General features: G+C 41.8%; 1 protein-coding gene across 6 annotated transcripts in view; it reads right to left on the bottom strand.

The window, feature by feature from the left end:
- Positions 1-9,531: 9,531 nt before the first annotated feature.
- LOC134218148 (serine/threonine-protein kinase N) overlaps positions 9,532-25,068 on the bottom strand; it is a 320,062-nt gene continuing 304,525 nt past the window's right edge. For 5 of the 6 annotated variants that reach the window (XM_062697031.1, XM_062697028.1, XM_062697029.1 and 2 more), the window contains 9 exons: positions 24,033-25,017; positions 23,761-23,966; positions 20,837-21,298; positions 12,192-12,770; positions 11,938-12,127; positions 11,705-11,886; positions 11,532-11,639; positions 11,327-11,467; positions 9,532-11,122 (listed from right to left, as the gene is read on the bottom strand). In XM_062697031.1, the coding sequence (XP_062553015.1) occupies positions 10,979-11,122; positions 11,327-11,467; positions 11,532-11,639; positions 11,705-11,886; positions 11,938-12,127; positions 12,192-12,770; positions 20,837-21,298; positions 23,761-23,966; positions 24,033-25,017 (2,997 nt within the window). In that variant the 3' untranslated portion in view covers positions 9,532-10,978. The remainder of the gene's footprint in view (positions 11,123-11,326; positions 11,468-11,531; positions 11,640-11,704; positions 11,887-11,937; positions 12,128-12,191; positions 12,771-20,836; positions 21,299-23,760; positions 23,967-24,032; positions 25,018-25,068) is intronic. The other variant, XM_062697032.1, reaches the window with a different exon arrangement.

Below are 25,068 nucleotides of genomic sequence, written 5' to 3'. Positions count from 1 at the left end.
AAGTGGTGAATTTCAAATTCACCACACGGTTTCTACTCCTATTATGAAAAGTTCAAATCTAGCGTAATAATATTTGTACAATGCTGAAATTAAAGTCGATTGTTTAGCATAAGTAGGCAAACGATCTACGGATGTTTCATCTCCATGGGCGTTGTGGTTCTCTCAATTCGTGCTCTTGGAAAATCACTAGAAAAAGCACGTGGTTTCCAAGATGGCCGATTTGTGGCTTTGTTGTATAACCACCTTAATCGTGTGCTGTATTATAAAAGCTATTATTATAGCAAAAAAAGTGAAAATCTATTCTTTTCGAATCAATTAGTGATTAAAAGCGGAAGTAGTCCCCAACGTAAGAATTGAGAAAGTTAACGTGCGCTGAAGTAAAGGGAGTCCGGCTTAGATCTCCAAAGAATCATTTCTAAAATTTCATAATAACGTTCGGATTTCCAGTACATTTTCAAAAATTTGTAAAACAAAAATCCGTAGAAAATAATTAGAAAGGAAGGTTTCCATTGCGAGTAGTAAATTCACCATGATGATGGAGTTGTTTCTTCTTTTCTCAGGGTAGAAAGTAGCTGAAGTCAGAAACTGAATCTGCACGAGGTTTACTGCCGTGAATCGCATATCTGTCCCATCTTTGCTGGATTTCCTATTCATATGGGACAAATATGCGATTCACGGCAGTTTAGGTACCAGGAAACCTTGAAATTTTATTTAAAAGGAGATTTTGGTGCTTTCCATCTGATTCATTCGCTGCTTTATCCACACGTGAGTTTTTATTCTGTGAGGGAATCTAAACCTTTCACGCGAAGGTGATCCTACCGGTGAAGAATTCTATCTTTCCGTATCATCTGGGTGGATCCAGAATCCTGGTTTGTAGGCTGAGTGACAGATCGATGTCTTTCCATTTTACACGAGGTACCCTCACGTACGTGATAATGGTAGTTATCGTTAGGCCCCGCTTGAGTTCGAGCTGATCGATAATGTTTCAATGTCAGATTTGAATGTGAATGTAGAAAGCTGAAGGAACTTAACTGGAAGGATTTATGACAAGACGCAAATACACCTTGGTTGGAATTGTCTTCATGGACTTCAACATTATTTGTCATAGGACCTCACATCCAAAACTTTCCCCTACTTAATATCACCCTGGGACCCGGGAAACGAAAGAAGTTCTTTGGTGTCCATCTTGGATGCAGCCGTTGGCTAAAGATCAGTTTCTTGGGGCTTAGGTGGGTTCTCTTATGAGCGATTTCCCAAACGATTTCTCCCGGGGCCAAACCGTTTCACCTCGTAAAAAGAAACTCACGAACCCTGGAGAAAGAATGCAATTTCAAGCATCCGGAGCTAAAATTGACATATTTTTTGTATACCTACAGTTGTCGTTCTCACGTTTCTGTAAAAAAAGGATGATTAAATTAAGAAAATTTACCCAAAATAATAATTGTCGCCTGTAATATTTTCCGGCATGCGAATTTCCATTTTTCAGTTTGTTGAATTAGTAAATAAAAACCAAACTAAGAAACTATTACCTTGGTAACTGTACTAAATCTTGTTCTTGAGGGCCGATCATAAATTACGAAATGACAACTGAAATGACATTTCTGGGTACCGAGGATTGTTCCTAGTGTGCGCAACTGGAACCACAAAAAAACTCCAGTTTCATATTGATTGTTGTTTACACCGCTACACACTGCTCAAAAGTATCTATATCCCTATAGTGTAGCGCCACACCTAATGGCACACAAATGCGCTTAGACCGCACGGCCACTAAGCCGACAAAGATTCGATTTGAATCCCGGTCCCGGTCCGGTCGAAGAAAACTTTAACCTGTGCTTTAATATTAATATTTAATCCAAATACACCCGATTCTTTTTTTACACGGATTATTTTCACACTGATTTTTTTTACACGGTTTTTTTTGCACGGTTTCTCGAAATAACACGGATTTTTTTTACACGGATTCTCGAAATAATACGGATTATTTTTACACGGATTTTTTTTCACACGGCACGCATCCCCCGTGTAAAAAAAGAATCGGGTGTATTGATGATTGCTTGAAAAACTACGTAACGCTTGCGTAAGGTGAGCCTTCTACATACTTCAAAATTTCAAAATGTTGCAATGGTACAAGAATAATTTGATGGTTTGGATAATTTGGTCACAAAAAGGATTTTCGAACCAGAGGGTTTGTCGCTTGTGTCAAGATCGTTCTGTGGAAGTGCGTAGACGTTTCAAACAGAAGATACTGTACCGCTCCTAAAAAAATCTACTCTTCCGCTCATTTTTGGTCGCACACGCTTAAAATCAATAACACAGAGATGTGTTTGCTTCACACAAAACGGACCTAATGCAGAACATCCTCTAGATGAGCGATAGTTACACAGGCACAAAAATGCCTCGTACGGTCGTGATAACGGTCCTTTTCAACATGTAAACGTTTGTACAGATTCCTTGTTTCATGAGGAACCAAATACTGTAGAAAATATTGAACAATTCAATAAAACCACACGAGCTATTTTTGTGGCTGTGTAACTGTCGCTCATCTAGGGGATGTTCTGCATTAGGTCCGTTTTGTGTGAAGCAAACATATCTCTGTGTTATTGATTTTAAGCGTGCAAAGAAAAATATGCGCCAGATAGTCGCCTAAGAAAAACATACCTCCATAAAAAAATTCCGCCACGTGTTGCACTCCGGCGGTGAATGCTTGGATAGCACGTGTAAATTGTACTGCGGAGAAATTTTTCACATCTATGAGAGCCTTGGAAAATGATCACAAAAGTTGTCATTTTGTTGCAAGGCACAATATTTTAGTTACCAGATAAAGATTGTCGCTTGGGTTCCTTTTGTTCTGCTGTCCGAAACATGTGTGGTACCTAACTGTCAAATCGTATGTATGTTTCCTTCATTGAAATTTAGATCCCCTATCATCGCCAGCAAAAGATGTTCCGGACAGCGACAACAGCGACAATCTTTATCTGGTAACTAAAATATCTTTTTTCCAAACGATTCTGTAGCAGATGCGTTCAAGGTTCCGTTGACATTGGAGTGATAGATTGGGGACAAGCAAAGGGTTCGTCGCTTATGAATTTTATTTTAATATGTTGATTCATTCTCATGTTATATGTGGTGATCTGATATTTTTTCGCCTCATACGTATTTTATATGGGAACAGGGGCCTTTTAGCGAGTTTTTTTTTAATATTCATCATGATATATTTTAAGTATGCGAGCGAATGAAGACGCATGGTTGTATAACTATTCCATTACTGTGCAAATACCTTATTTCAGTTAAATAACTGTGCATGTATGACAGCATTTGTACGGTGACTCGTATAGAGCAAAACTTAAGGCTTGATATGCACGAGATTTATTAATTAATGTATTTATTATTTGCATTTTACAATGATATGGAAATGCTAATATCATCTTCCAAACTTGGACGTACATGTTCATGATAGCATTAGAGGCGAAAGTATAGAATTGATAGTTCCGTTAGGATACGGCAGGCATGAAGAATGTTTTTATAGAAGTCGATTTGAAAGCGAGCGGAGGGCAATATTTGTGATGGCACATATCACACGACCTTCCTTCTGCCAAGCTCCCGTATGAACCTGACTACCTAACTTGAAAACCTAACTTCGGAAGTGGTGCGCTGTTTTTATTTGGTGATGTGCTATACAGCGCACTACTTCCGAAATCAGGTTTAACGTATGGATTGTGAGAAAAATCCAATTTCGATAGCGGCTATAATTCGGTTTTCTACTGAATTTATAATATATGGATGGAAGTAGCAGAAAAGAAACTGAAATGTAACGTACGTAACGTTAATGAATTTTTGTTTGCAGAAATTTCGTTTGTTTGATAATATGATCACGCCAAACCCCTTATTAAAGGTCTAATTCAATGTAAGTTTTCTGTACAAACGAGTTTTTGAAAGAGCTACCAGCGTCCTGAATAAGTCAACGGCACATACGAGCGGGAAACACAAAGGTATAATCATTACGCTAGAGATTTTCTTTAAACTAATATTTTATTTTGCTGTTATAGCCTTAAAATATTTGCAAATGGCAATTCGTATGTCCAATTTTGTAGAAATGCATTCACCACATCTTTACCATTTTGTGAAATCATGTATCAGAAATACAGGAAGATCAAATCCGCCATAATTAATTCCACATAATTGTTTGTTTTAGTAAAAGACTCGAAAGTTTCTCCTTAGAAAGAACAAATCCGTCATAATCTAGATTTTATTTCAGTTAGATTAAGTATTAAGTAGTTTTATTACAATACGAGGCAATTTGTTTCCCCTCTCTTATTCGTGTCGTTGAAACGGATATTTAGACTCGGTGTTTTTGTTGTTACTGTTCCAACGGACATTACTCAGTCCTAGGATTCCTAGCTTTGTGAGCCGTGACTCGCTGACGAGTTTTGTCACCTTACCTAGCTGAGCTAGGTAAAATTAAAACATTCCATATTCCAATAAAAACTCAAAATCTCAAAACTCACGAACGATTCAAATCAAGCGTGAATTGAAACGCACCCAACTCAGCACCTAAAAAATCATGGCTGAGTTGAATCATCCATTTGAATCATCGTAGGTTTTCTTTTGTTTCTTAAATTAACGTTCAACACATAGAACAATGGATACTCTTGCGTTTGTAAACAATAAATTTCCCCCAAATTGATTATAAACCCTTTTTAGAGCGAAATGATTTTTTGGGAAATGAGTGAAAATGAAAAACTCAGACGTGATGCATTATTTTAAAATCGCAAACGAGTTAAATAGTTTGTTCGGGAGCGCTCCATGATTGAGTTTTATGAATGATTTTACCAACACTGATTCCAATTCGTATTCTTTGACTTTGTTTCATGCCAAAAGTCGTCGCCGTTAAATCAATTCTCGATTTTTCTTTGTTGGCCAGGATGAGGCTGCCATATTAGATATTTGGGCTTATTCTACGAGTGGAGTGACGTGAGATTGCTCGAATGACGTGAGAAGAGTCGTATAGTCCCATTTGAATAACATGGTCACCTCACGTGAGAATTGCTAAAATCGACTCACCTCACGTTACTCGACTCGTAGAATAATCTCAATTGCTTTCATACTCAGCCGCAAGATGCTATTGGAGCCGCACCTTCTTGGGGAACAGATGCTCGATCAGTCGGGTCAAATTTGTTTTAAGTCCCATCCAACACCAGGACTATGCTAGACCGCTTTGAGCGGCACACGGTGGCTACACGTGAAACTAAAAGTGTGCATTTCTGGGGGAGAATGGGGAAATTTGATGCCTGAAAAGCAAGTTTTGCACATTTTTCTTACTTGTCATAAGACGAGTTCTTACAATTCCATTTAATTCCAGCATTTAATTGTACCTTGACAGATACGTGAGTAGTTTTTGTTGTAAATTTTTATCGCGTAACCCGAGAATCAACTTGTCTCTACAGCTTCCTCTCTCATATCTCTAAAGTTACAATTCTCCGCAAGAAGTTTTAGGGCTAAAACAAAATTCTCTGAACTTTTAGAATGCCCTTGCGAACGGTTGTAGAATTTGTACCTATGCATGGATTACGTCCTTCGGGAAGATAGGGGGGTCATTTTGCAGATTCAAATCTGAGGACGTCACGAAAAGTGGTCAGGAAGTATGGACTAATAACTCAGCCGTCTTTCAACTCTCTCTCTTCTTGGTGGCTCTCTTGATCCCATGAGAGTACCAAGGAAAAGTTTTCTCATGCTTCGCCTACACAGAAGATGGTGCAAAAAAAGACCTTACGGAACAAAGAAAAGTGAACGGCGTTAAACCACGTGTATTTTAGAGGCCGTGTCCCTCCTTAGCCGTACGGTAAGACGCGCGGCTACAAAGCAATACCATGTTGAGGGTGGCTGGGTTCGATTCCCGGTGCCGGTCTAGGGGTTCTTTCTAAAATTACGTAACGCTAAATTTGGTGATTTTGGACCCCCACCCTCCCCCTCCTAAAACTTTTTGTATGAATGGTTTAATTTTTTGTATGGATCGTAACACTCGGCTTGACCCCCTCCCTCCCCCTACAGCGTTACGTAATTTGTGAAAGGCCCCTAGGCAATTTTGGGATTGGAAATTGGTCTCGACTTCCCTGCAAAAATGGTAATAACTGTGGAAGTGCTTAATGAACACTAAGCTGCGAGGCGGCTCTGTCCCAGAGTGTGGGGATGTAATGCCAATAAAAAGAAGAAGAAGATTTTAGAGGCGAAGGTTTCTTCGGCACAACAATCGCTCTGCCCAGTAGCGACTGTCTGCAGCTTAAGTTTTATTTTCGGAGTCTTACCAATCTCCAAACTGCTAAAACAATCTCCAACTCTGCTAAAACTTGCAATTGACTCACTCAAGAAACGATTTCCTAGTCGCCACTTATTACGTCCTAGAACTTGATAGACATCACAATCCACGGCTCAACTTCGAATGAGTGGTTTATCATACAGATATCTATCATACAGAACATCATATTGATAGGTATTGGAGTCGTAGCTAAAGATTGGGCAGCAACTGGAAGTGACACTCCTCCCAACGAAAGAGCAGCTGGGCGCAGCTTTTCTTGAAGATGGCTGGAGAGACATTTCATGCGCCATTGGAAGCACCGCAACCGCTGCACTAGGCACGGTGCCCCCGGATCAAAGGTTTTTTTTTAACGAAGGTAATGGAAATCTGCAACCAGACACCTAGGGAGGCGAACCCAGGTAGTGTGGGGATGGGGTCACCACTCCCGACCCACTAAAACCAACTTTTTCCTCTCCAGTCATTCCCCGGCCCGCGCATCGACTTTCCTACACTCCCCATGCAACACATTTGCACAAGACACACTGGCACCACATGAGCCACAACATTCATTTGCCTATGCCGCTCGAATGATTGCAAGAATCATACAGTTACCCCATGCCGCCATGACAGTCCTCATTCAGTATGGTGTTCACCCCGTCCTGCAACAGGCTGGCACCACTTGTCTACCAAGCCAGAGGCGACCCTAGGTTGGGGGCTCCTATGCCGCTCCTACCTCAGCTGCGAGACAGACTTTTTCATGTCTCCTATTTCTGAGGTGCCGCAGAAGCATCAACCCCCCGACACTCCTGCCAGTCATAGCGAGACTTTCGTGTCCCCTACTTCTGAGGTGCCGCAGAGGTATCTGCCCCCGACACTCCTGCCAGGCCTAGCGAGACTTCACTCAATCCGTCCCTGGCAGCCGGATCACACTACTGCCTAAGCAGTCACTCTGACCACACGTACCATGCGAGTCTAACTTGTGTGCTCGCTCATACATTCAGTCCCTTTCGCTTGCACCACTTGTGCACCACTCTCTTGACATTCAGTCTCTCACTCAGTGGGGGTTGTAATACCCCCATCTCCCATTTATATCCACTCTGTGCACCTCCTGTGCATCGTTTGGGCGAGGAACACCCGGCATGTCACGCGTGCCTACATGCAGAAAAATATAGCTTCATTGAAACTAAAATTACAATGAGTAGAATCAACAAACTGTTAATGCATAAAACTAATAAAAATATTGTTTTACATTTATCCAACATATTTGTTGAATCAACAAAATTTGAAATCGAAAACAAAATTTGCTATACGTCGCTATTCCTATTTTCGACTAAGGTTGATTCAAATAATCAATTTTGTAGAAATAATAATCTGCCTGTTTGAACAAAAACGGCCTCCGCCATATTTGACCAAAAAAGCACTCACCTACCCGGGCTCTGATACTGCCAACAGGATACCAGACAGGTACTTTGCAGGCCACAATCAGTGTGGTGGTCTCCCCATCCTGCAACGAGGTGGCACCACTTACCTTACATGTCTCCAATTTCTGAGGTGCCGCAGAGGTATCTGCCCCCCAGCACTCCTGCCAGGCCTCACCAGACTTCAATCATTCTAACACTACCGAGCATGCGTACCATGCGAGTCTTACTTGTGTGCTCACCCATACACTCGGTCCCTCACTCTGTGGGGGTATTACGAGTAATACCCCCAACTCCCATTCGCTTGCACCACATGTGCACCACTTGGGGGTGTGTGGGTACCACCCACTGCCACCCGCTTGCCGCCGAAGCAGCCCTCACTCTGTGGAACCTCCACAGGCTCCGTTAACGACCTGGCTAATTGTTTCACCCCCAGGTCATTCATCCCCTCGGCACGGGTCGCCTGACACCTTGGGATTCGGGGTTAGGGACGCCATATTGTCAGCTTCAGTGTTGTACTGAGCCTGACGATATGGCCGGATTTACACCGTTACGCACTACTTCCAAGTATCCATATCCCAACGTAACGGGAAAGATCAAAGGTATGATGACGAATGTGAGCAGTTAGTGGAAGAGAAGAATGCAGCTGCAATCGCAATTGCTGCAACACCGCACGAGGGCGAACGAGGCACGATACAAACGGGAGAGGAACAGACAAAACTAGATTTTTCGGATGAAAGAGAAGGAGAAACTGTACCGCGCTTATAACGCACGAAAGTTCTATGAGAAGTTCACGTAAGGGTCACGTGCCACAGCTCGATATGTGTAAGGACATAAACGGGAACCTTCTTACGAACGAGCATGAGGTGATCCATAGGTGGCGGCAGCACTACGAAGAGCACCTGAGCGAGCGATGTGGCAGACAACGTTGGCGGTATGGTAATGAACCTGCGAGCACGCGCGCAGGACATACGACTTCCACCTCAAAATTTCCAGGAAATCCAGCAGAAGATCGGCCGGCTGAAAAACAACAAAGCCTTGACCAACTACCAGGAGAGCTGTTGAAACACGGTGGTGAAACAATGGCTAGAGCGCTGAACTGAGTTATTACCAAGGTTTGACAGAATGAGGTTCTGTCCCATCGATAAAAAGGGCGATAAGTTGGATTGCAGCAACGACCGCGCAATCACATTTCTGAACGCCTCCTACAAGGTACTCTCCCTAATTTTATGGTCAGGGTTCGACACGAGTGGTATGATTTTACGAAGTCCTTCCAGTTATTTGGTTTTGCCGACGACATATATATTATGGCACGCAACTTTGAGAAGATGGAGGAAGCCTACATCAGACTGAAAAGGGAAACTAAACGGATTGGACTAGTCATCAACACGTCGAAAACTAAGTACATAATAGGAACAGGCTCAAGAGAGGACAATCAATGTAAGCCACCCACCACTCGTTTGTATCGGTGGTAACGAAATAGAGATGGTTGAAGAATTCGTGTACATGGACTCACTGGTGACTTCCGATTACGATACCAGCAGAGAAATTCCGCGACGCAGCATGGCAGGGAATCGTACGTACTTTGGACTCCGCAAAACGCTTCGATCGAATAGAGTTCGCCGCCGTACCAAACTGACTATATACAAAACGCTTATTAGACCAGTAGACATGATACCTGGCTTGGTGCGTGAATGCTGTGATTACCTACTACTACAGCCACCAGCCGTAAAACAGAAACTGTTAAAAGCATTATATCACTAATAGCTAAGAGACTCCTCATGGCAATGTTCACAGAAATAAATTGCACAGCAACAACGATTGTAATGTATTTTCCAGTACATTTGTTAACCTTTTCAAAAATGCATAAATTGCTTTTATCAATAAACGACTATTAGTACATTTTATCATCTCGCTTTAATCAATATTTATGTTCCTGTTTCGTAATGTATATTATCATTATTTTTCTTCTTTTTTTCTCGATAAAAGTTATAATCACATGTGTGTATGTTAATGTTGATGTGTGTAACCTAGCGTAACATAACTATTGATTCTAAAATAAAAATAATAAACAACGGTTTTGCCTTGTCTAATCTTAGCGGCAGCGCTCTGCAACTTAGCTTGCATTTCTCTAATTCTTTTCTCAAAAACTAATGCGATGATAATGCTTGCTCCCGTGTTAATACGATGCATGTTGCCTCATGGTCTTTGCAATCAAGTTTATCATACAGTTATCTTGAGGTGAGTGTATGAGTGTTTTTCTGTATAAAAAATGGTAGATAGAATTTCATAGCAAAGCAGAATTCATCCATAAATAAAGGCAATCTGAAAACAACTTTTCTGGAACACGTTTAGCTCCCAACCACCCTTCTCAATTCATTCTACAGTTCTGTCTACATTTAATTGTATAGGGACAACTGCTTTCTTCTGACACTGCTAGGAAATTGTCTAATCATACAAAAATAAAAACTAAAGCAAAATTATACACAATTTTGGTGTGAAAGTCTCACACCATTTTCACAAATTCAGCGTGCGTGCAACAATCTCAACAACAACTAACGAAAGGCACCCGATAAATATTCCTTTTCGATTGTTTTCATCTCTTTGACTGTGTTTGAGGGAAAGTGAATGCAACAACGGCTAAGCTTAAATTCTTCTAAAAACAAGCTGAGAAGCCATTATGTATCCTGATTCTTGTTTATGGGTGTGTCCTCTGGAAGACTTTTCGAACGCATGTGCCAAACCAACTGTTTGTTTTTGTCCAACAATGCACTATTTATTTGTTTCCTAATTTCTCTTCCTTTGTATATAATTTGTCTGTTTCACTATGATGCCTTATAATAATATATTAACAAGGTTTTTGCGCCCATTCTTTGCCGCAATTTTCTTCATGCCTTTTTTCGCAATGAATCAAGGAATAATGAGTGTGATATGCATGGAGACGTGTCGTAATAGTAGCTGCGCAAGCAAAAAAGTAACAAACAGAACAACGAACAAACGTAGTGCTCCTAACCGTAATAGCAGATAGTTGAAGTGGTACAGCAGCCTGATTCAATACATACTCTTATTAGGTTAATGATCGCGGTCATAGTTGCAGTATAGATTGATACACAGTGATAACCAGTAGACATTAGGTAGCTAAAGTTTTGTAGGTAGATATTTGAGTTTTGTTTAGGGGAGTGGGGAAACCTTTTTGTTGCATCGCTGAACCCAGCCGGTGTCGTCCTGTACCGGGGGTGGCTTTCTACCCTACTTATTACCACTACTGTCAACACCAGTCAGCCATATAAGTAAAGTCCTTGAAGTAAGTCTGTTCGCTCTCGGTCAGAACCCGCGGGTCCTTGGGCGGAGTGAGGGCGGCCTTCTCCGATGTAAACTCTTCGTCAAAGTTGGAAACATCCTCCGCGGAACGCTGTAAATGGTTATTTATTATTTCATTGAACATGTAAAAAAATATACATACGTACGATAACTTCATAATTAATTTTTAAGAGCTAGTATAATATTATACCCTGAGTGCTGCTGAGTCTAAATCTAATATGTTGTCAAGGGGGTCACGCCGAAGATTTCAAAGAAGATTTTTTTTCATAAATAATAAAGAATTTTATGTACTTACAATGGTTGGCACAAACGGAGGTTTCACTTTCCTAAGCAACAGATCGTCCCAGACGATGTTCCTGAAGAAGGCCTGTCGCTTTACGTCTTCGGCATCCCGTTCTGACGAGCCTAGTCGCCGTTCAGGGTTCTTCCGTAAAAGCTGCAACAGATGTATAAAGATTAAATTTGAAATGAATGTATCATCTTCTTAGTACTTTGCTTACCCTTCTCATGATGGCTATCGCTTCCAGCGACAGGAACCTCGGATACCGGACCTCATCGTTAACGATCGAGTCAAATACTTCTTCTTCGTCATCCCCGGGGAAAGGTGACTGATGCAAAAAAACATTACATTATAAATAAAAAAAATGATTGTTGAAATAAAAAAAAAACTCACCTCTCCCACAAGCATTTCGAAGATCAACACTCCCAAGCCCCACCAATCAACTGCCCGCGTGTACGACGTTTCGGTGAGTACTTCCGGTGCAAGGAACTCGGGCGTACCGCAGAACGTTCCCGTACGATCGCCAAAGCCCATTCCCTCTTTGCATAGGCCAAAATCGGCAATTTTCACGTAACCTAAAACGAGGAATCATAATAAGAATACTCTTTCGTATGGCCGTAAATTACCTTCCGTATCCAGCAGTAAGTTGTCGAGCTTCAAATCACGATAGATGATTTTGCTCTCATGTAAATACTGCAGACCGAGTACAACGCAAGCGGCGTAAAATACCGCTCGAGGTTCCGAAAACACATCGGTATGGATGTGCATCATCAGATCACCTCCAGCGGCGTATTCCATCACGAAACATACATGTTGCTAATAATATAAGAAACAAATGTATTACGGAAATGAACAATAGATTTTTTTTTTTTATCTTTACCTCAGTCTGGAAGCAAGCGAACAGGTTCACCAGGAACGGATGTCGCATAGTATTGGCCACTTCGAAGATACGCTTCTCGCTGAGCAAGGATTCCACCTCGTCCCGGGCGATGATGTCGCCCTTTTTGAGTGCCTTGATGGCAAAGTACTCGCCGGTGTTTTTGTACTGGGCCAGAATGACCTTGCCGAAGTGACCCCGGCCCAGAACGCTCAACAGCCGGAAGCTGTCGATGTGCATACCGGTGGCGCCAGCCTGCGACTGGCGGCGACTTTCGTACGCGCTGTCCCGATATTGGAGGGCCCGCGCCGGACCTTGCCGCCGATTCGGTGGGACCGCAGCTGCCGGACCAGCGACTGCCAGATCATGCTGTGGCTGCGGTTGTTGGTGGGCTTGTTGTTGTTGTGGCTGCTGCTGGAGTTGCTGTTGCTGTAGTAACAGCTGCTGCTGTTGGTAGTACTGCTGCTGTTGGAGGGCTACGGCCGCTGCAGCTGCCGCCGCTTGTGCCTGCTGGTGGTGATGTGGTGTTTGCAGTGGTACAACGTTGCTCGATACGCCCAGCTGATCAAATGGTTGAATGATCTGCGGAAATAGGGTTTGGCGAGGAACGTTTTTTGAAATTGATTTGCGTTGGATATTTGTAGGGTGCATAATATTAAGCATTTTTCATATGTTCCGAATTGGGTAAATGAAGAAGCAACACTGAGTATTCATATTGATGGACATGATTTGGCAATTGTATATTTATGGAAGCAGACAGTAGCGGGTTTGACTTTGGAACTTGTTATGGAGAGGACCACTGAGAATTTTGGAATGACGATGTCAATTAGTATATTATGTGGGTAGTTGCATTGATGTCAAAAGTTTAATAAATAAGTTAATCATATAATGAGAACATATCTAGAGACATTTATATAGATAGGTTGTAGGAAACTGTTCGTCATTTTACGCATCTGTCGGAATGGAAAGTTGTTCAAGATTTTAAATCATTCTGAACAAAGTTAGCCAACTTGTTACAAACATAAAACAAGCAATGCACATGAGATAGGTTATGATAAATTAGTATTCACTTGTTAGGATCACAACAGATTGACCACAGGAACGAACATGTTGAATACAAGTCTACTCAATTCAGTCAGAATTGTGTTATTAGGTTCCACCTTATATAAGATGGAAAATTCTGCGCCAACTGAACAGAGAAGCGGATAGGAATGTTCGAGATCCCACAAGACAAAGAACATCATTTTATTGTCAATTAAATTAAATTATGTATTTAGGTTCACTGATGACTGATGACTGATGGTTATTACAGGGTGTCTACTCATCTGTAAAAACAAAATTCCCTGATTTTCCAGGTTTTTTCCAGGTGTTTTACATTAATTTCCAGGCAAAAACAAATGTGCCATATATAGATTTTAGCAACAAAATAATCATTTCAACAAAGTAAATATTGCGAAAAATATTATTTTAAAGAATATTTTGATGACTTCACAAAACAATGTTGTAAATTACTTAAGAAATTCCTCCAGGAATTTCTTCGCACGTTCACCCAGAAACTGCTTCAGCCATTCGATTAAAATTCCTTCAGGAATCACATAGGAAATTTCTCCAGGTATTCCTTGGAAATTTCTCCATAGATTCGATCGGAATATCCTCCCGATTTTAATAATTGCTTCAGAACTTCCTCCAGGATTTAATTTGAAAATTTCTTTGCCAAAACTTTGGAAAGCATCTCAAGGGACTGTTTCGGAAATTCCTTTAGAGATGCATTTGGCGATTCCTTTACAATTTTTTTTAAATACCTCTAGGTATTTGTTCGAAAATGTCTTGTGAAGATACAGAAGAGCGTGGCAGGTCGGAGGAGCCGCCCATCGAGATCAAGATGGACGAAGCTACCCTGACCATCCGCAGACGCATGGCTGTTACTGGAACAACTCCAAAGCTTAATAAGGTCAGTATGGCAACCGACCTGAAGGGAGCTAGCGCCAAGCCGGTATTGCACGAGAAGAAGGCTACTAAGATCCGTCGGGAGAAGGTTGAGCAGGTAGCCGGCCCTAAGGAACGACGGAAACCAGTTCCTCCTTCTACGAGGACTACCGAAGTTCGCCAAGAGGTAGGCCTGTCCCGGAGGAAAGTTGTGAATCCCAAAAAGGCGAAGAAGGAGCGAAAAGCGCCAGAGGAGGCGAAGGTGCCATTGGCCAAGAAGAGGAGTGTCCGTAGAGGAAAGGGCACACCTTCCAATGGTCATGGCAGGAAGGACAGAGGCGAAGCAATTATCGTTAAGGCTGATGGTAAGAGCTATGTAGATGCTCTCAAGGCTTTGCGGGGCGATAAAAAGCTCACTGGCCTTGGGGATGATGTCAACTGCATAAAAAGTTGGCAGAAGAGGTGCTGGGTGATGTGGTTCAGGTGAGAGCCATATGCCCAGTAGAGGTAATCCAGTGCCGAGGCCTGGACGAAATTACCGAAGCCGGTGAGCTGGTAACCGCACTGAGAGATCAGTATGGCGTTGAAATCCAGGATACCGCGATTCGGTTGCGGAAAGGTTATGCTGGAACGTAGGTTGTTTTATTCCAGGTACCTGTGACTGACGCCAGGAAGGTACTGAATAAGGCCAAGCTGAAGGTGGGTTGGTCGGTATGCTCGGTAAGGTTCAGATCGGTGTCGGCTTTGCCGGAGGTGTGAAGCTGAAGGTCACAAGGCACACACCTGCCAAGCCGCTCCGAGATGTTTGATCTGTGGTCCTGGCACAGACAACAAACACCCATCCGTTGGGCATACCGGTACTGAACGTAGTCCTGCTGAACGAGGGCCAAGCGTCAACGTTCAGAGGACCGCATGGCGAGTCATGCATCGATGTGGCCTTCTACAGCGCGGGGTGGACGGTGGAGCCTGAATGGAGGGTTCACGAAGGGTATACTGCTAGTGACCATCAGGAAATACGTTTTATGGTCCGTTATACCGTGCGGGACCGAAATCCGTACAGCACCGAAGTCCGTCCACTTCATGAGATATCAATAAGTTAAAGAAGGTTAAAGTTAATTAATATAGGAATAATTAATCTTATCCTGTTCAGATACTTGACAGTAAGCTTTTAGGGCATAGAATTGGAAAGAAGGCTTTGAAATTAAAACAACAAAAATCAAAAACAAATCTCCACCCACCAAACGCGGAGTTTGTGCCGCCATTTTGTTTTCGGGTAGAGCATAATTGCACGAAAAATAACTGTGTTTTAATTCTTCTTCTTCTTCTTCTTATTGGCATTACATCCCCACACTGGGACAGAGCCGCCTCGCAGCTTAGTGTTCATTAAGCACTTCCACAGTTATTAACTGCGAGGTTTCTAAGCCAAGTTACCATTTTTGCATTCGTATATCATGAGGCTAACACGATAATACTTTTATGCCCATTATTAATCCGAAAATTGCCTAGACCGGCACCGGGAATCGAACCCAGCCACCCTCAGCATGGTCTTGCTTTGTAGCCGCGCGTCTTACCGCACGGTTAAGGAGGGCCCCTGTGTTTTAATTGCTAATTGCAAATCATTACATAAGATAAGCGGAATACAAATCGAAGGGATCGCTTCTCAAGGTGCATATCGAACTATTTACAGTGGTAGTTTAGTCAATCAGACTGTTTCAATTTAAATATTTAGTTAAGAAATAGCTGTACGGATTTTGATCCTTTGATTCGAAATCCGTCCACGGTGGACGGATTTCGAGTCAGGAGTAGTTGATTTAATTCATTATTTTATCATGTTTGTCTTAGTTTTTCATGAGTAAATGTGAAACACTTCAAAAGTAGAAGCCTTCATGCGCCTGTGTCAATGACAAACGTTTTATTTACATTCGATTCCTATTTTCTAATGACTTTTTCATATACTAAGGTGCTTAAGTGTACGGATTTTGATGCCCCACGGTACCCCCAACAGAACCACAAGGCGGGTCAGTAAGGCTGATCTAGGATGGCGTACCTCACAGTTCGACCCAGAGCTGCTGAAAGAATCACTACGGTGGGAAAATCTGACTCTAGGCTTAGTGGTGATGAGTTATCCTATGTCCTAACACGAGCATGTGACGTGACAATGCCCAGGAGGACTATGCCAACCGGCAACCGCAAACCGGTGCACTGGTGGACGAGCACGATAGCTGATCTTCGCAGAACCTGCCTTAGAGCTAAAAGAAGGTTGTGACATGCTAGAACCGAAGTGGACAGGCTAGAAAGACGCCGGGTGTTCCAAACAACGAGCAGAGCTCTAAACTACGAAAGCAAATGTAGTAAGAGAGCCTGCTTTGAAGAGCTGTGTAGGATGGCCAATAGAGTGATTCAAATTTTGACTTTTTTGCTCCCCTATGCTTAAACGATGACATTTGCCATTTTAAAAATCGTCCTAAGTTTTTAGCTAATTTGGATGTAATTTGACTGAGCACAAGCAGTTTGGAGCTTGTATAAAAATGACTATGAAAACAGTAACTTTTGTGAAAAACCGTTCCCCATCATTGCCCATAAAGCTCTAAAAATGTATGAATACGTTAGCAACATAGGAAATTTAACAAGGGAAAATATCGTCGTTGTTGCTAAATGATTTGATGCTGGCAACAAAAGTTATTGGGGAAATACTGAATTGCGGTAAATTCAACACGAAAAAGAATAACATCAATATAAATAATGAGCGTTTCTGTTTTCTTTATAAATTTGCTCAAAAAAGTCAGATTGCTTCGCAACAACAACTGACTTTCAGCGTAGGATCTATTCTATGATGGCGATGCGTTTAATATATTCAAATAGATTCTGGGGTGCTTCACGAAACGATCCTTTACATAAGTGGCAATTCTCATAGTAATTTTCATATAACCTTCAAACGGCACGTGCACAACCAAATTACATCCAAATCAGCTAAAAATTTTAGAGGACTATTAAAATAGCAAAAACAATCGTTTAAGCACAGGGGAGCGAAAAAGTCAAAATTTGAATCACTCTAATGGCCAATAATACTCCATGGGAAGATGCATACAGGATAGTGATGGCTAGGACCAACAGCACACCTCCTGAGAAATTCCCGGAAATGTTAGCCAGGATCGTTGAAGGTTTGTTCCCGAAGCATGACTCGTCGGACTGGCGCCCGCCACACCGTACGAGTCAGTGAACGTTGTACCGCTAGTGGCTAACGATGAGCTTATCGCCGTTGTAAGAAAACTTAAGATAAACAAGGCACCAGGGCCGGATTGTATTCCTAACATGGTCCTTAGGCACGCGATTCTTGCCAATCCAGATATGTTCAGGAGCTGCCTCCAACGTTGCCTGGACGAAGGAAACTTCCCAAATCGTTGGAAACGGCAGAAGTTGGTGCTATTGCCTAAGCCTGGGAAATTCCCGGGAGAGCTTTCGGCATACAGACCAATTTGCCTACTAGACACAACTGGTAAGTTGTTAGAGAGGGTGATCCTGAATAGATTGACGGACTATACGGAGTGTGCTGGTGGCTTATCAAGCAACCAGTATGGGTTCCGTAAAGGCCGTATTGCTCAATTGCGGGCCGGGGGATATGGACTGGCGAAAGGGTTTTGGTTTTAGTGGGTCGGGTGATCCCATCCCCACACTACTTGAGTTAACCTCCTCAGGTGTCTGTTAGCAGATTTCCGTTTACCCTTGCTCAAGAAAAAAAAGAGATTGGGCTTCGCAGAGGTAAATGATGTTTCAGATGCATCTAGGCGGGGATTTCCCGTGCCTGCATTTTCCTTCCTTGGAAACAAAATCAATGGAGGTCGAATGAAATTGATGAGATTCGTTGAAAAATTATGTGAAAGAGGTGGAAGGTGCACGGAAGCCTAGAACTGCAGTTTTCCTGCCATTTTTTTTAGTTTTCAACCGAATCCCCTAATTTTTGGTTGTTTAGTTAAACTCGCCGAGATCTGACCCCCTGGTGAACATTTGCTCAAAAAATCTTGAAAATAAGCGCTACAGTGTACTTTTAATAAAAAACTTACTGGGGTCATATTGACCCGATTTCAATTGTTATTATCTGAATTTCCTACCCACTTTAACCTGCATCTTTTTAAAAAGGTTATGCATGAAGGCGTGATTAGTTTAGAACTTGGCCGATAGATGGTGATATAAATGAAATCATCATTGTAGACCAACTCAAGATATTCCTATATATGGACTTTTCCACATTGCAAATAGTCTTATCGCACAAATTTGAAATTTGTAAAGATGATGTCTTTAGCAAAGTTCGTCTGGTGGGAATAATAAATAAAAAAAAAAAAATAGTAATTCTACCATTAGGTGGCGTTAGTTTGCTTACAATGTTTTTGTGTGTGAGCAATATTGCTCTAGCATGAGATCTTTTGTACCAACACCCAAGTTGTTTTCGGCCAAATTGTTCAAGATGACCAGGAATACAAATCAATGCTCAGTGTAATGAGCACTTCTTTTAAGAGCAGTTGTATTTGAGTATATTGGCCCGTATGAATAAAAAGTAGTAAAATTTGTAGTAAGGTCCACATGTAGTAAAGTTGCTTTGGTATAAATAATAAACTTTTTCAAATATTGTAGTAAATACTACTTTCGAAAATAAAAGAGCAGTATTTGCTACAAATTATATCTGTCAAAATTTGATTTGTTTATGTTTTGTTGTTCATGTTGCAGTTGTTCCCTACCATATTTATTGAAAGCTCAAATTAAAATTAACTAAAAAAACCTAGCATGGGGAAAATTTTGATTTTCTGAGTTCGGGAATTAGATCCAACGGTCGGCTTATCCGGCAATTTCCTGACACGCTATAGCTTGCTCTGGTATATGTATAACATTTACGCTTTTTTTCACATAATTCATTTTTACGCAACTATTTTGATTTGGGGATCTTTGTGGGTTTTCACACGGATTTTTTTAAAGTTATTTTACGCGGTTTTTTATTATAGTCAGGGGTACGTAAAAATCGCGAATGATCGATTAAAGTTGAATTCATTTTGACCGCGGTTTTTGGAATCTGCTGCTTTGTTACGCGGATGTATAGATCGCATTGGTCGTTTGCTGTTTCTCCTCGTGATTTGCTTCAGATAAGAAATGTTTCGTCAAACGTTTTACGTCCATTTCCAGAAATCGCTTAAAACCGCGTATGTCCCAAAATTTTGAAAAGAATTCGTCGCATAAAAACGACCGGCTTAAAAAAAACTAGTAAAAATCGACCCAATCGTATAAACTTTTGATAAATAGCACTAATCGTATCGCATCATTTTATTTGCGGCAGTCATTTCAATTCGTAAACACCTTTTACCATTTAGGCAAATTTAAATCCAGGCGATGGAATAACTTTGTAGCAAGCTCCTGAGCAGACTACAAATAATTTGTAGTATTTACTGCTTTTATTCATACCAACTGTTAAACAAGTTCCACAAAAGTAGTATGTTCGAAAATTGTTGTAAAGTAAACGTGCTTTTATTCATACCTTTTTGCTACAAAAATAGTAAATACTACATAATTTGTAGTAAAGTGTGGATTACTACTTTTTATTCATACGGGCCATTGTTCCATGTGAGATCTGACGTATTTTGATGTGTAGTATTTTTGGCAAACATGAATGTTAGCGGCCAAGTTCTAAACTAATCAATGCCTCATGTCAAAGCACACGCCGCTCTGCAGAACATTTTTGAAAAGGTGCAGTTCAAAATGGATACATTTTTCAGGTATAAGAAAAATAAGCATAAAAAATCACGAAAACCCCTCCCCGCGAGGTACCCGCCCACCTATGATCAATCTTAGGTAACGTCCTGAAAGATGCTTAAATTAAACTGCTCAAAAAATCCAAAATTGTACAAACAATAAAAAATGTATATATAAATAACAATTTCAATTTGGGGTCAATATGACTTCAGAGCACAGACAACGTAAGTTTTTTTGAGCACAGACAGAAGGTTAAAACTTGTTGTTAATTACAATACGTTGTCATGCAAGTTGTCATGAAAACAATATTTTTCCAACTTATACTCAAGCTAAATATGATCCAATTATAAAAATTGGGGTGATTCAAATTTTATTGCATTATGCAAACCATCCAAAACGTGAGTGGTGGTGAGAGCTGTCCTATTTATGTTCTACTCAATGAAATTTTGTGGACTACCATAAGAATACATAGTATTTGAAACAAATATTATATAATCATGCATTTGTTAGTATATGACATGCAGCTGTTAATACTATCACAACCATGCAGTATTAATTGAAATGTTAATAAAATGTGTTTAAGTTTATTGGCTATGACGGCGCCTCAGCTTCACGCACAGAATGACAGCTCCTCATGCCATTCTTTCCTGAAATACCTGCATTAGTAGGGAAGAATCCAACATGTTTTACGCAAAGTCTGACGTTTGCTTATGGGATTTTTTTCATGAGAATAAAAAAATACAAAGCCGCCGTCAGAACCAATGAAGAAGTAAGGCAAGTTTTTCCATTTAGTTAATACCAAAACCACTCAACCGAAACCATAACTAAAATTTATAGCACATCACTGTGTTCGCAAGAAAAAAAAACACACTGACCAATAGAGATAGAATCGCAATTAGGCGGATGCAGCACACGTTATGCTATGGTCGATTAAAAATTTAGGAAAACGCTCTTTAAAGCCGTAAAACTTTGCGCAAGAACCTGACCTCGATAATCTCGTCGTATGTCCCGCCACCTTCGCTGACCGTCACAGAGTACCCATCGTAATCATCGAACGGAAAGTCCACGCGCGGAGCCGGCGACGGCGGTTCCTCCACGATCGGGCTGGCCGAGCAGTACGAAATGTAACTGTTGCGGTTCGACCCACCGCCTCCCATCAGCACTACCGGTGGCATCGATAGCACCGGGCGGAGCAAATCCCCGGAGAGGGACTTTTGCAAGGCCGCCGGTGTCGTCGGTGGAGGGGTCGCGGGCAGTGGAGGCGGCGGTATGTCGTAGTCGTCGTCGTCGTCATCATCGGCGGCACCTTCGCCTTCGCCATTCCGCTGTGCTGCTGACTGGCTGGCAAACTGCGGCGTAACCTCCGAGTACTGCTGCTGCTGCTGGCTTTCACCGAGAGTGCTGTCGTGCTGCTGAAGGAAGTCGAACTCCCGCAGAGCGTTCTGTAACTGAACGGGCCGACGACGCCGGCAGTGGAGTACGAGTTTGCGAGCAGGACGCCGCCGCGCGATGGTGTTGATTGGTTTGGGTGGGTTGGGGGTAGGTGAAAGTGGGGTTTGGTGGTTGTGGGGGTGGATGGAGGGTGAAACAACAATAGAGAATGGTAGAGGATATTTTCGTTGATAAAACATGATATGTGAATAAAATTAAAGCATGCGATATGGGTGTTTGCTGGGGGTTGCTGAAGTGCACTTCGAATGTGTGAATATGTGAATTTTGGATGTTCTTTTGTGTGTTGTGCGAATTTGGAGTTCGTTGTTTTACTTGTTAGAAAAGATTTATAAACCGTTATACAAATAATATAATTTACAATGGAAAATACTAAAGACACTACAAGCAAAGACAGTAAAGATTACAATGGAATTTCGAATGTGGCAGTGCCATTTCGGAATTTGCCTCATTATTATTTTTTTTAAATTTTATCACATAAATAATATTCTAAGCTAGAAGCCTGCAATTATCCAGTTGTGGAATGCGAGGCCAGTAGAAGGAAAAAGCATCAACCATCGGCTAAAACGAGCTTAATTCGTTTGTAGTGAATTCGCGTTTTTATTCGCGTGAGTGAAATAGAACAGAGCGCGATAACAAAGATAAAATTTTATTGCGAAACGGAAAGACTAATTCTAAATGTTTGTTTACCATTAATAGTGTCGCACATCTAGCGTTCAGATTTGGTTTATTTATTCGGGGATAAGGTTTTGCGTCTATGTTTATAGTGTCTTTAGAAAAGGCAATAATCTCAGTGTTCGACGAACAAATAGTATTCACAAAAAAAATCGGGATCAACTAGCAAAGTTTCACAATGCACAAACATAGTATTAAACGAATTATTATTTTAACTTTTTGAAATTACTTAATCAGTTGAATGCAATGGAAATGTCCAAGAGAGGAATCTTCACAACATTAACATAAATTATTTGGAAGTTTCGTACGACGTAATTAACGGATGCTCACATTTCAAAGTGTAACATGTTTTGGAGCTAATCAGTACTCATTTGAAGTTTTTCATACAGAAAAGGTTAACTTTGATCTACAGCTCAGAAAATACTTGAGGTTTAACATACCTGAATTTGATTGATTCACAGAAAAATATTGCGGTAAAACCAAAATGATTTTTTGGCAAGCTTGATTTTTAAATATATTGAAAACTATAACTTTAACTACAAAGGTTTAGCAAACTTATTAGCATTTCCAAAATACGCTATTTTGCTAAACATGTCAGCAGTCTATCACTATTTCGGTACAAGGTCAAAATTTTGCGGAGCTCTTATCCGAAACGGGTTTATCGACTGGGTCAATAATAATTAGCAAACAATGGCACAATATTCCTCATCGTCATACAAAGTATAAAAAAGTGTGTCTAGAAGATTCGTGTATACATTTATATGCAGACGACCGGCTTTTTATTTCTTATGTGATCTTATAGCTTTCGTCCATCTACTAGGGGTTTAAAAAAAGCGAAAACACGACTTCATTGTGTTATGGATCGTATTCATAATTGAAATCGCTAAATTGAAATTATACGAAATGAATATTTTCCCGAACTAAAAAATATTTCCTTCGATGCGTACCTGTAGTACTTAAACTTGATTAATGATAATTACATTGCAAGTAACATTTGATACCCAAGCTCTCTTCAATCTCTTCCAATAAAAAACGAACTCAAGCTCAATTTTGTTCTAGAACGACTTCACAAAATACTATTAAATACTATTATATACATATTTGTCACGATATTCTCTTTTTATGTGAATACTATTTGCTAGTGAAAATAATACCTTCCACCGTTTGACTATGAGATTAATCCAATAACCGATTAATAACTTGAAAACCAACGATACAAAGTTAGTACTCATAAAACCGACTTTAGACTCAAACAAAACGTAAAAATCACAACCGAAAAGCTTGCATCAGATTTCGCGACACTCCAACCGCTGGGAAGAAAGGGAAGGTTCGCGCGCACGCACCCCGTTCTGCAGGGTCACTGAAACATTGCGGATGTGGAGGATATCGGACGGACGAAATACGGGGCCAGCCGATGGTACCGCAAACCACTACACGGACTGAAATTGATGTGGTGACCATTGGCAGATGATGCGAGATTGGCATTTACGGTTGATGATAAGAAGCACATCGTATAGCCACATAAATTTCGTCAACCGACGACCAATGCCCGCCCGACAACCAAACAGTAGCCTGTTGTGCTGCGGTCGATCGGTTTGTAGTGTTGGGAGAAGAGGGGAATGGCATGGTCATGACGAATCCGCAACACCACACCGAGATTAGTGCCGGGGATTAAGATGTTGCTCAAATGAGAATCGTGAGATAATGAAATCCCTCGCGATTTGTTATCGGTTTTCAAGGTTTGTGGTTGAAATAATTCTGGAAAGGTATTGGCTGGATACGTTACCTCTTGGTCTATTTTGCTCGATGCAGGTGAACCGATTTGTTGCTGCGATGGAGGTGATGGCATTGGAGGTTTTTTCTGTCGGAAGCTGGGAGGCGTGCTGATGGATTGTGGCTGCTGCATCGGTCGCAGTCCAGTCGGCGAGGTAACCTGATTTTGCAGCGAATGGGATGAAGGACTTTCTGGAAGGACGGCAACACCGTGGATTCCTGGAGGAAGAGAATTGTGGAGTTTAGAATAGTGATGAGTGTAATGGAAGAGAAAGGTGAGCTTACCGAGCGGTCTGCCACCGCCTAATCCGATTGTGTTCAAATCCGCAGACTCACCAAGCGTTTCTACCGGATCATTTTCTGTTACGATATCGAATGGAGCAGAGATGGTACTGGGTGTCGTTGGGCTGGTAATCATTGGTTGTGCCCCAGCGGTGCCTGCCGCTGGTGTGCTTGTGTTTCGTTTCAGCAATCGACCCCACGTTGCTACGTTGATGTTCATCTGCTTTGCCCGGGGAATATTCTTCACTTGTTGCTTGTTGAAGATCATCCGTTGGCGTTGGAGCTTTGGTTTGCGCGATATCATGGGATTAAGGAATTTGATCTCGGCGAATAAAACGCCCTGCGGTTCCAGCTGCAGAGCCATCCCGTGCCGAATATCGTCTATGAACTCCTCCAGACGTAAGAATTTCACCGCACACAGTGACCTCCAGTCTCTCCAGTAGATACCAATCTCCAGCTCCCGTGACCGATCTAGGTCTATCGAGAAGCGCTGATCCCAAGCCTGCTGCGAGCAGGGCCTCCACGACGTTTGACCTACAGTGATGTTATCTAACTTAATAACAGCCATAATCTCGGATGACGTTTCATCCTTCACGCTGTAGCTTTTGGACGAACTTCGACTGGTGACACCCTTGACGAAGCTTTTCAGGTCTCCCGGACTAGAACTGGAGTCTTTGTCGCGACGCGATCGGCCAGGTACGTCTTCCAGCAGGTCCTGGCAACCCATTAGACGGACCTCGAGCTTGCCGGTAACGGCGGCGCATCGACTGAACGACAAACTGTGGGCTGGCTTGCCTTGGGCCGTACCACGGAACGGATGCAGGGAGGTGTACTGTACTGGAACCGGGCTGGACGCTTGCACATTTTGCAGTTCAGCTTTGAGCTGTATCGCCGCCTGGGAATCCTGAGGCAGCTCTAACCGCCGCAGTTCGAGGGCTTTCCGGAGCAGGTCGAGCTTGCGGGAGGACTCCGATAGGCGGGTTTGGGCCTGTTGATGTAAGAAGAAAAGGTTTTAGTAAAAGATAACAAGCAATATTTA

This window comes from Armigeres subalbatus, chromosome 2, assembly GCF_024139115.2.
Source record: "Armigeres subalbatus isolate Guangzhou_Male chromosome 2, GZ_Asu_2, whole genome shotgun sequence".
Classification (NCBI taxonomy): domain Eukaryota; kingdom Metazoa; phylum Arthropoda; class Insecta; order Diptera; family Culicidae; genus Armigeres; species Armigeres subalbatus.
This window is presented reverse-complemented; position numbering and strand designations above follow the sequence as displayed.